Source organism: Myotis daubentonii, chromosome 11, assembly GCF_963259705.1.
Source record: "Myotis daubentonii chromosome 11, mMyoDau2.1, whole genome shotgun sequence".
Taxonomy (NCBI): domain Eukaryota; kingdom Metazoa; phylum Chordata; class Mammalia; order Chiroptera; family Vespertilionidae; genus Myotis; species Myotis daubentonii.
The window spans coordinates 79397631-79409997 of NC_081850.1; the positions used below are offsets into that span (position 1 = coordinate 79397631).

Sequence of the window (12367 nt, forward strand, 5' to 3'; positions counted from 1 at the left end):
AGACAGGACATATGAGCTTGGGAAAAGTCTAATCCTAACCACCACTCAAGGTGTGTGCTGTGGGAATGAGGCGGGCAGGCAGGCGTTATCTGACATCTGCACTCAGGCGCCCTCAATCATCTGCGCTGCTCTCTTCACCAACATCAACTACATGTGCTGAACGTGACCCTGGGGCACCCTATAGCCCTGCGCTTCACTCTTCAGTTTCTCCTCCTCCAGCAGAGACAGTTATTTAATACTCAGCTCTGAGAAGTACTGCTCCAGCTTTCCAGGCACTAATATCTACTCAGCCCCAGCCAGGCCCTGTTCCAGGCACTGGGACACCACAGTGAAGGACTCACTCTTGCCCTTGGGGAGTGTACTCCATTCCAGCTGTACTGACCCCGTTCTGGCTGTACTGACCCCGTTCCGGCTGTACTGACCCCCGTTCCAGCTGTACTGACCCCGTTCCGGCTGTACTGACCCCGTTCTGGCTGTACTGACCCCGTACAATCTGTACTGACCCCGTTCCGGCTGTACTGACCCTGTACAATCTGTACTGACCCCCGTTCCGGCTGTACTGACCCCGTACAATCTATACTGACCCCGTTCCGGCTGTACTGACCCCCGTTCCAGCTGTACTGACCCCGTTCCGGCTGTACTGACCCCATACAATCTGTACTGACCCCGTTCCGGCTGTACTGACCCCCGTTCCGGCTGTACTGACCCCCGTACTGGCTGTACTGACCCCGTACAATCTGTACTGACCCCGTTCCGGCTGTACTGACCCCGTACAATCTGTACTGACCCTGTACTGGCTGTACTGACCCCGTTCCGGCTGTACTGACCCCGTACAATCTGTACTGACCCCGTACAATCTGTACTGACCCTGTACTGGCTGTACTGACCCCGTTCCGGCTGTACTGACCCCGTACAATCTGTACTGACCCTGTACTGGCTGTACTGACCCCGTACAATCTGTACTGACCCCGTCCGTTCCGGCTATACTGACCCCGTACAATCTGTACTGACCCTGTACCAGCTGTACTGACCCCGTCCGTACCGGCTGTACTGACCCCGTCCGTACCGGCTGTACTGACCCCGTCCGTACCGGCTGTACTGACCCCGTCCGTACCGGCTGTACTGACCAAGCTGGATTCTCTCACCTCTGGGCCTTTTTACTGATAGGAATTCTGCTGGCATCGCCTCCCCTCACACCTGCCCTGGCCAACTCCTACGCGCTCCTCAGGTTTCACCTTAGGCACCACCTCCTCTGGAAGCCTTCCGAGCCCTCACATGACTGAGTCAAGGGTCGTCTGAAGGTGCCAGGAAGTGCCCACATTTCTCTCCTCCTAGAGAGCTTACATCTGGTCCTCTCACTGCCCACGCCTCCATCCTCTTCCTCCTGGGACTGTCTTCCGGAGGCTTCACTGCTGAAACCTCAGCACTCAGCACAGTGCCGGGCACCGAGAAAACGCTTACAATATTTGCTACAAGAATCACTAAGGACAGAGGGGCCCAGCCCATGGACAGGTTACCACCAGAAAGGGCCTGCTCTTTATCATTCACAGCTGCCCACACGAAACACTGAAAGGAAAACAAAAAAACTAATGAACAGCCCACGTAAGTATCATACCCAGAGGATTTTTCTTGTCTTTACACCTTTCTTTGAATTCGAGGATGATTTTTTTCATCAGCTCATCCACGGCTGCGTTGGAAGGCGCACACACAAGCACGCGGTTCTGCTTGATCTTGGCGTTGGAGTTTTCATCCAACTGCCCCCTCCTCTGGTTCCACAATTCGCCACATGCACCAAACAAACAAAAAATACCCATGAGCCCGATGTGTCAGCGCATCCTTTTCTCTACTTCCATGCGCATTCGAAGTCCCCTTACAAGCAGTTCACGTATCTAAAGCATCTACAGCCTACGCTGATACTAAAATACTCAGGCACAGACTCTCCTCCCAACCTCCTGCGCCTCCCTCACTATTCAATCCGACCAAAATGTAGCCAGGGAGACCCTCAAGGCGGTCGCCTGGCAGATGTGACCGATAATGAAACCACCACCCTCTGGCCCTTAGGGTTAGTTTCACCCAGACAGCATTTTCTGCCCCTTTTATTTCTTAGAACCTTCTCTCCCTCCGCTACCCGCACCCCGCCCCCCGCCCCCGATAAAGTTCCACACGGTAACAAAGGCACACTGACATGAAGAGGCACACGTCAGTTAATTCAAGGACAGCGGCACCATGCCCTCAGCCACGGCACCGACCCTGGCGTCTCTACCTCGGTCAGCAGGCGGTACAGGAGGCCAACGATGGTTTTTGATTTCCCTGTTCCAGGTGGCCCATGAATCAGACAGATCTTGGCCACCGCCGGGGAGTGTTTCACCATGGCGTACGCAGTTTCTATCGCTTTCTTCTGGTCGTCATTGAAATCCCTTAAGTAGGCAGTCTACACAAAAGACAGGAGTGAGAATGATAGGGCAAGACCCCCAAGGGCCCACCCTTAATCTAAAACCACTCTCACTACTCTGTAGAAAGGTACTCTGTATCTGTAGGCTTTGGCCCAGCATTGAATACAGTGTATTTTTATTTGGGATTCTTATAATGACGATGACAATAAGCTGTTCTATACTTCTCTGCTATTTCTTCTTTGGTTCTTCCCATTTTAGTCAACTCTCTCCTTAGACAGAAAAACAAGTGATACAGTGGAAAGAGCATGGACTTGGATGCAGATCTGAGTCTAAACCTCAGTTTTACTCACAAGCTAGGTCTCTTAAAACTCTTAACCTCTCTTGCCCTAGCTGGTCTGGCCCAGTGGATAGAGCGTCGGCCTGTGGACTGAGGGGTCTCGGGTTCGATTCCAGTCAAGGGCACATGCCCGGGTTGCGGGCTTGATCCCCAGTGGGGCATGCAGGAGGCAGCCAATCCATGATTCTCTCTCATCACTGATGTTACTCTTTCTCTCTCCCTCTCCCTTCCTCTTTGAAATCAATAAAAATATATTAAAACTAACAAACAAACAAAAAGCTCTTAATCTCTCTTAGCCCCAGACTTTGTAGACCTGGGGCTCCTTGAAGGGTGAGAACTGACTGAGATGATGCACGTGAAAGCCCTAGCACACTGCAGGGGGTAAAAATACGTTCCGTTCCTTTTGCCTTTCTCTGTGTTTACTTCCTGGAACTTATATGAAGCTCTTCCAAGGAGATATGTGTTCACACAAAATGACAGCTTTATCTTCACACTTGCAACACTCAATTCTCCTACGCCTGGACTTCAACCACCTAACGACATGTAGGTGGAATGCTCACCTCCCATTTTAATGTTGCTCTTCAAGCACACTTCCAATTCTTTACAGTACACCTTTCTCCCGAGGAGGCAAGCTGACCCACTAACACACACTCTGCAATACCAAAGACGACTAAGCACTAAATGACATCCTTGTGCACAAAGTGTGTGTTCTGTTGTCGACAGAGGAATAGGCAGCCGATACCCACAACACGATGCTTTCACATCCTGACAATAACACTTTCTGACTTTCCCTGTGATCATATAATCATCACTCACAATTCCCTCAGACGTTGTAGTTAGTAGACCTGTTGTACAGAAGTCCATGGGGTTTGGATTCAGAATAGCTCTGGCCAGTTGGTTTCGACTATTCAACAAAGACATTGCTTTCAACTTCCTTTGTGTAGTTACCAGAGAACTGATTACAACACATCTCACGGTTTCATTTACATTGACTGGGAATTTATCCTCCGTCTGGATGAAAAGGGAACACTCATATTTCCCATTATGCACTAGTATAAAGAAAGAGAAAAAGCAATTTCAGTTACCAGTGAGTAACAATGTCCAGTTAAAAAGGCTACTCAGAATTGGATATTTTATTTAATTTTTAATTTATTTAATTTTGGTTTTGTATGACATGTTATTTAAATAACTCACTCACTAACAACTTCTTGAAGGCCTCCTAAGAGCCGGCATTGTTCCTCTCCTCAGGAGACTTCTTTTTTTAGCAGAGAGAGGCAGACAACCAATAAACACATCAGGCAGCGCTAAGCAAGTGCTCAGAAGAGAGCAGCAAGGGGATGAGGCTGTGCCAAAGAGTGTGAGGTAGGGATCGCTGCAGACAGGGGTCAGGGAAGGTCTTCCTGATCAGGTGATACTTAAGCAAAGACTTGCGAAAGGGCCACTCAGGAGGCTACTGCCGTCATCCAGAGAAAAGTTAATGCAGGATGGACCGGGGTGCAAGAGCAGAGTTGGGGCCTGGGTTCAGGGTACATTTCAAAGGAAGAATTGATAGGATTTGCTGATGGATTAGATGTGGAGTGTAAGATGAAGAGGCTCTGCCTAGTAAAGGAACAGCAGATGTTGGACAAGGTTTGAAATGTAGAGATGTCTGATGGTGGGCTACATGAAGAGTTCAGGGAAAGAGACTACTTTAGAAATATGAATTTAACAAATGTAATCATTTGCAAGAGTCAGAAGCACGGCTGTATCCTGTTACTGCTCTTCTAAATGCATTCTATACCAAGAACTGTGCTCTGGTCGCACTGGCAATAAGCATGACCAGTTACAATGCAGCCTGATGCTGAACTTAAAGGAGCCTTGTCACTGTTTTTAAAATGTGATGCAAAAGGCTAAGAATAATGAAATCATGTTCCCCTCACTGGGACTAAGAAAGCATCAATGTCAGAAAGGCAGCTTGGCCTAGAATAAAGAACAGGCACTCTGTAGCCAAACAAAAGGAGGCTGCAATTCTGGACTTACATTTAACGCGAGGAGGACCCTGGCTGCAGTGCTCAACATGCCTGAACCCTCACTTCCTGACAGGTGGGAACAAATAATTCTTACTGCTTTGCAGGGCTTGGGAGGATGATATGTGACAGGAAGGATAAGGCGCACAGTAGGTGCTCATTAAATTCAAGCTAACTTTTTTGTACTACTACCGTGGGGAAAGAAGTCCCTACAACCCATTAGATGGGGTGATGTAAACAGTAAACCCCTCACGGTGCCTCACATTTAGTCATATGTTTAGTCTTCGCATTCATAATGAGCCACAAAGCCAAGGTTGAAATGTGATTAAGATATAAAAACAGGTGACTTACAGGTTGTCTGTTTCATAACAAATACAATGCAGATGAAGAAATATACCACAAGGAGAGGACATTTCAAAAGGAAGCTTTTAAATTATAATTCTAGAGCAATAGATTCTGCTCACGGGTACACCAGGGGTTGGGAAAACCACACTAGGCAAAGAACTTGCAGCAAGATCGGGAGTAGAGCAATAAATACTGGACCTTTTCCAGATGAGTCTAGAAAAAATAAGAGGACTCTGAATGGCAAGTCATCAACCTAGAGCATTGATGGCGAACCTTTTGAGCTCGGCGTGTCAGCATTTTGAAAAACCCTAACTTACCTCTGGTGCCGTGTCACATATAGAAATTTTTTGACATTTGCAACCATAATAAAACAAAGATTTATATTTTTAATATTTATTTTATAGATTTAAATGCCATTTAACAAAGAAAAATCAACCAAAAAAATGAGTTCACGTGTCACTTCTGACACGCGTATCATAGGTTCGCCATTACTGATCTAGAGGTCCAATGAATGTACAATTGACCCTTGAACAACACAGGGCTTAGACGTGCCCAACCGCCTCCTCGCAATCAAAAACCCAGGTATAACTTTGGAATCCCCAAAACTTAACTATTAATAGCCTACTGTTGACCAGAAACCTTATCTATAACACGGTTGATTAGTACGTATGTTGAATGTTACATGTATTTATACTGTATTCTTAAAATAAAGTAAGGTGGAAAAAACATAAAAAGCCATAAGGAAGAGAAAATATAGTTACAGTATCTAAAAAAAATCCGCGCATAAATGAACCCAGGCAGTTCAAACCTGTTGTTCAAGGGTCAACTGTGGGGCAAATACACGGCTGGGAAAGACGACTTGGGGGAAAGCAGGATGAGCTCACAGCTGGGACTCTCTTCAGTGTCTCGTTAGGTACTTACTGACTGAAGTGCGGCGGAATCTCTGAACATAAGCACAGTGATATTCATGGGAAGCTTGGATGGAATTCCCCTCCATCCCTCTCTTCTCTCCTTTCAGTCTCTCAGGAACCAAAAACACCAAGTCATTCTCCCTTGGATAAAGCTGTTTAGACAGTTCGCATTCCTCAAGAGAAACTACAGAACGAGAGGTCAGCATTTATGTTAACAGAATTGTTTTATTTTTCAAATTATAAGAGAAATTTTATTCAGAAAGTTATGGAGGTAGTAGAAGGGAGCCAGCTGGCCACACAGAGAGCTGCAGAAGCAGAAGGGCCCCTGGAGCTCCGGAGAGGGAAAGGCTCAGGTAATAATGGGCCTGGGGAAGCAGGGAGGACGGGAAGGCAAGGGCATGCCCCCGAGAGAAACCACCCCGGTTATTTTAAGGGCAAATTACAGGAGCCAAAGCCCGTGCCAAGTCCCAGGGCGTAGGCAGCACCAGCGATCCCCACACACTTCAGATCGGTAGTCTACAAATACTGATTACACAGAACCACCAAATGTTTCTTACAAACTGCTAAAAAGCCAAAACAGATGAAAACATAACATTTAACATTCAGAAGTAACTGATACATTTACTTCCCTTGAAGTTTATTTTAGTTTTTTAATCAAGAAAATCTCTCTTTTGTTCCCCACTTTCAAAACCTCAGGGGGAAACCCAGATCCAAGTCCACATAAGAATGTTGAGCTTATTGGTGGCGTTTCACACAAGGGGAAAGAACGGCTGTAAAGTAAACGGGTCTGGGAAAACAGCAAGCACCAGAATGAACATGCTCAGTGCCAGTCGCCAAATCCAGCCACAACACCCTGAACTCAAGCACGAAGTCCTGGCATGAGGCAGACTGAGCCACTGAACCAAAACGCTTTTTAAAATGCAGCACAGAAGCAGCATCTATCTGAAGGCATCAGAGAACAAACGTAACAATGAAGAATTACTCTGTTGAGATCCAGAAGGGGTTAGTCCAGCATTTCCCTAGAAACTCTGAACTGTTCAGGGAGTGGCAGCAGGGTCAACCTGGGACGGCCTTGTTGGAATAAACAGACGACAGCAGGGCCCTCTCTCTGGAGCACACCCACGCCTTTCTTCCCCAGTGTGTATCTTTACCTTTTCTCCCCAAGTTCTAAGGTCCCCACAAGACTCGCAACCAGGGGAGCAGCGGGTGGCAGCTGCTCATCCTGAGCTAACCCCGATCCTGCCTCCAAGGCCCCCTTTCTCTCTGACTGCCCAGTGGCTGGCAGCAGCCCGTCCTGGCTCACTTCTTTCCTGTGACATTTCTCGGGAGCCAAAGCAGAGCCCCACTTAGGTTCTCCTGTTGCTTCCTCTGCCCTAATTCCTTCCTTTGTTTCGCTGTCCCCAGCTTTAATAAACATCCTCTAAAAACACATATAATTTTTTAAAAAGACAACGGCTGAAGTCCAAGGCTTGCCCAGAGCTGGTTCCAGGTAGCCCTCCTGCTTCAGGGTGGGACCATGAAGGACCACACCCAAGGGTGAAGCAGAAGTGAACTAGCCTTCCCATGAACAGCCCAGCCTCAAGTCACCTCGGTACTTCAGAAAAACTCAGTCCCTTAAACCAGACTCAACGCCTTTTAAAATGTAAACCTTAATCTAGGGCCAGTGGTCAGCAAACTGCGGCTCGCGAGCCACATGCAGCTCTTTGGCCCCTTGAATGTGGCTCTTCCACAAAATACGAACTTCTGCGCATGGGCCACAAAGTTTCAATTGCATTGTATGTGGGTGCCTGCACATGGTGTTTTGTGGAAGAGCCACACTCGAAGGGCCAAAGAGCCGCATGTGGCTCGCGGGCTGCAGTTTGCTGACCACTGACCTAGGGCAATACAAAAACAGGATACAGGGTAGATCTGCACACTGCAGTTTGCCGACACCTCTTCTAGATGTTAAGGTAGTATATGACCTGCAGCACACACAGAGCACAAAACACACACACACACATGCATTTGTTATGTTAAAAATAAGGAATTCTTACAAAGAATAAAATAAGAATTTTTAAGACATCACTAAGAGTCAAAATGCAAGCCAAAGTGGCAGAATGGCTTGCATCAGATTATATAAACAACCCCTACAAACCAGTAAGAAAAAGACAACAGAAATAAAGTAAGCTGGAAAAGAGCCTGCAAAAGGCACTTCCCCAAAGAGGCTATGGAGGCACCTACTAACTCTATGAGAGGGCCCCACTGACTATTACAAAGGTTATCCTATAGCCATAACCGGTTTGGCTCAGTGGATAGAGTGTCGGCCTGCGGACTGAAAAGTCCCAGGTTCGATTCTGGTCAAGGGCATGTATCTGGGTTGCGGGCACTTCCCCAGTGGGGGATGTACAGGAGGCAGCTGATCGATGTTTCTCTCTCATCGATGTTTCTAACTCTCTATCTCTCTCCCTTCCTCTCTGTTAAAAATCAATAAAATATATTTTAAAAAAATAAATAAAAAGCACATAAGTTAAAATGTTTGAAAAAAAAAAGGTTATCCTATATAATAAAGCGGTAATATGCAAATTGCCCATCATGCCCTCGCACAAAGATGGCCACCCCCATGTGGTCTCAAGATGGTCGGCAGGGAGGGCAGTTAGGAGCAACCAGGCCTGCAGGGGAGGGCAGTTGGGGGAAACTGGGCTGGCAGGGAAGTAGTTAGGCATCGATCAGGCTGGCAGGCATGCAGGCAAGCGGTTGGGAGCCAGCAGTCCTGGATTGTGAGAGGGATTGGGCCTAAATCAGTAGTCGGACATCCCCCGAGGGGTCCCAGATTGAAGAGGGTGCAGGCTGGGCTGAGGGACACCCCCCCCCCCCCAACCTCAGTGCATGAATTTCATGCACCGGGCCTCTAGTTACAAAATAAAACCAACAGGTCATCAATACACACACTGAAATGGTGAAACTAACATGGCAGTCAACACAGACGTGTTGGTGAGGCACAGAGGGTGTGACTTTTCAGACACTGCTGGGGTAGAATTCTGCACAGCAGGCATGGCATTATCTGGCCAAGCTGAACTTAGGTATCAGCATACCCTGAGACTCCGCAATCCACTTCTGGATATAAGCCACAGAAATGCCCTCACAAAAACACTGAGTGATCACAGTAACATTACACATGAAAAGCTGTGTGTGAAGTTAACCCAGCAGGCCTAAGGCTGCAACCCTCCGAAGGCCTGTTCACATAGTGGGCCCCTGGCATCTGGGAACTTGTATTTCGAACAGTTCTCTTCATCTGCTGATGAGAACACTCACCATGCCTAAACCGTGTGCAGAAAGAATATGGTTCACGCCAAACACCCACTTTCCTTCTGGAAGTCAGGAATGCGGGCTGGGCAGAGGGTGTTGTGGGCACTGAATGGCCAGTGAGCTTCCCTGTGGTAAGATTTCACCTGAGCTGGCAGGACTGTGATTGGGAAAACAGCGTGTCCTGTGTGACTCCACTGGCAAAAGACTCTGGAAGCTTTCTCCCAGTTTCCTCATCTTCACCCCACATTCTCTTTCCCGCTAATGATTTTGCTTTGTGTCCTTTTGCCATAATTAAGTCATAGCCACAAGCATGAATATATGCTGATCCTCCCAGAAAATCATTGAACCTGGGGATGGTCTTGGAAAGCCCTGCTGGGAAAAAATGTCTACCAACAGTGACAGTGTGATGTAGTCATACAATGATATACAGGCTGTCCCATTAAAATGTATATACACTTTAATAGCTGGTAACTCACTTAATTTTCACTTCTTTTCGCATTTAATTAATCTGAAATAATGGGTGAAACCAGACTAAGCTTTGAACAAAGAAAATTTATCCTAAAGTGCCGCTAGACTTTTTTTTACGGGGATACATAAAAACTGGCAATAGTCGACAAATTGAGGGCACACAAATACCAAACGAAATGCTTCTTGATGTTTATGATTCCACTGTTTTACATTAGCAGCAGTGCCTGGACCCAGGTCAGTTTGAAAACAAATGATGACCAAAAAAAATATTCATGGGACATATGTAATACTTTCAACAATAAAGAAATTAAAAAAAATTATTTCTGTAGATTCTTTTAAATTTTAAAAATGAACTGTATGTTAATAAACACTGACTTTATAATAATTCAAAGAGTGTATACACTTTTGGGGGATACCCTATATTAGCACAGCAAAAAACAACAATAAATATGCACACAAAATTGATGAATTGTACAACACAAGAGTAAATACTATGTGAGTCCATCATATGATCAAGATGAATGCCATATAAATTAGTGATTTAAATATTATTTACAACAAAACATCAAATTAAAAAGAAAACCTCCCTAACAGAGAAAAAGCACAAAGGGCACACACAGACAACTGTCCCTGCCCCACAACCCCAATAATACAAACCACCAGTGAAGATCTGGGGGCAAAACCCACAACCTCAAATGAGATACATTTTCATATATAAAACTGGAAGAGTTTAAATCAGCCAACGCGGGAGATATACATTCTAACACCCAATAACAGAAGTAAAAGTGGTATTCCTTTCAGTAGGCAGAGGCAATGAGTCCAAGTCTCAAACTATGCTGCATCCTGTCTGACCCAGCACAGAGATTCATTCAGTGTTTCCAATAGTGAGAAACTGTAAACAACGTCCACATCTAACCAGCAATGCTGGGTGAAATGGAACTAGGAATATGCTTGCAATGGTATAACTACAAGTACTAAACATACTATCACTATTTCATAACTCTGAAAAGACATCTATAATATATGAAATGAAAATAAGTCAAATGTAAGCTTCATGAAGGCAGGAATTTTATGGTGTTTTTTTTAACTTCTACATACCCAGCATCTAGAATCTTACAATCAGATAGTGTATACAGAGTGGGGCAAAAGTAAGCTTACAGTTGACTGTATGGAAAATAATATAGTAATCCTATCTAATAAAAGAGAAAAATAGTAATTGGCGTACGACGATACCCTTTTCATTGGCTAATCAGGGCTATATGCAAATTAACTGCCAACTAAGATTGGCAGTTAACTGCCAACAAGATGGCGGTTAATTTGCATACGTAGGCACAATGCAGGGAGGCGAAAGGGAAAGCAGGAAGAAGCCCCCTGCCACTGACATGATCGGAAACCCAGGGGGGAGCTAAGAGCTGGGGGGCAGCCATGATCGGAGAGAAACAGGCGCCTTTGCCGCCCAGGCCAGTGATAGCAGGAAGTAGGGGTAGAGCCAGCGATGGGAGCTGGGCACGGTCGAAGCTGGCAGTCCCGGGAGCTAGGGGTCCCTTGCCTGGGCCTAAAGCGGAGCCCATAATCGCGGGGCCGCTGCAGCTGCGGGTCCCCGCTGCCCGGGCCGGACGCCTAGGCCAGAGGCGTTAGGCCTGGGCAGGGGCGGAGCCTGCAACCACGGGGAGCTGGGGGTCCCCTGCCCAGGCCTGACACCTCTGCCAGAGGCCTCAGGCCTGGTCAAGGGGCCGATCCGGTGATTGGTGATCAGAGGGTGATGAGGGTCAACTCCTCTGGCCGAGGCATCAGGCCTGGGCGGGGGGCTGAGCCGGGGATTGGGGGGATATGATGGTCCCCTTGCCCAGGCCTGAAGCCTGGGTCAGAGGCGTCAGGCTTGGGCGGGGGGTGGAGCAAGCGATCAGAGGGAGATGGGGGTCCCCTGCCCAGGCATGATTCCTGGGCGGGGGCCAGAGCCAGTGATCAGGGGGAGATGGGGGTCCCCTGTCCAAGCCTGACACCTCTGGCGGAGGCATCAGGCCTGGGCAAGGGGCCGATCAGGTGATCAGAGGGTGATGGGGGTCTACGCCTCTGTCAGAGGCGTCAGGCCTGGGCAAGGGGCCGATCCTGCGATTGGAGGGTGATGGGGGTCAACGCCTGAGGGCTCCCAGTATGTGAGAGGGGGCAGGCTGGGCTGAGGGACACTCCCCCCCCCCACACACACACACCCAGTGCACGAATTTCGTGCACCGGGCCCCTAGTTAATAAATAATACCAGAATAAACTTTCGGTACTCACCACTGCAAACCCACCTTCACCTCACTCTGTATAAAGCCACTAGAATGGTGGGGATGTCTTTTTCCCGCTGGCTAGTAGTACCTGAATCTACAATGAGCACTTAGGACCTGGCCTCCGAAACAGACACATGTGCTTTTTTCTTAGGTGAGTCTATGAAGGAGGATGGATTTGGGGGACCATTTCATAATGCTACTATGATCACTCATGTGTCCCTTAGTGTTTTTGTGAGGGCATTTCTGTTGCGTATATCCAGAAGTGGATTGTGGAGTCTAGGGTATACTGATAACTAAGTTCAGCTTGGCCAGACAATGCCATGCCTGCTGTGCAGAATTCTACCCCAGC

The 12367-nt window shown here is 47.4% G+C and overlaps 1 protein-coding gene across 3 annotated transcripts in view; it reads right to left on the bottom strand.

The window, feature by feature from the left end:
• The window catches only part of SETX (senataxin), a 64212-nt gene that overhangs the window by 20966 nt on the left and 30879 nt on the right, over positions 1-12367 (bottom strand). For 2 of the 3 annotated variants that reach the window (XM_059658375.1, XM_059658377.1), the window contains 4 exons: positions 6003-6176; positions 3547-3779; positions 2264-2431; positions 1616-1766 (listed from right to left, as the gene is read on the bottom strand). In XM_059658375.1, coding sequence (XP_059514358.1) covers positions 1616-1766; positions 2264-2431; positions 3547-3779; positions 6003-6176 — 726 coding nt within the window. Of the gene's footprint in view, positions 1-1615; positions 1773-2263; positions 2432-3546; positions 3780-6002; positions 6177-12367 lie in introns of all 3 variants that reach the window. The other variant, XM_059658378.1, reaches the window with a different exon arrangement.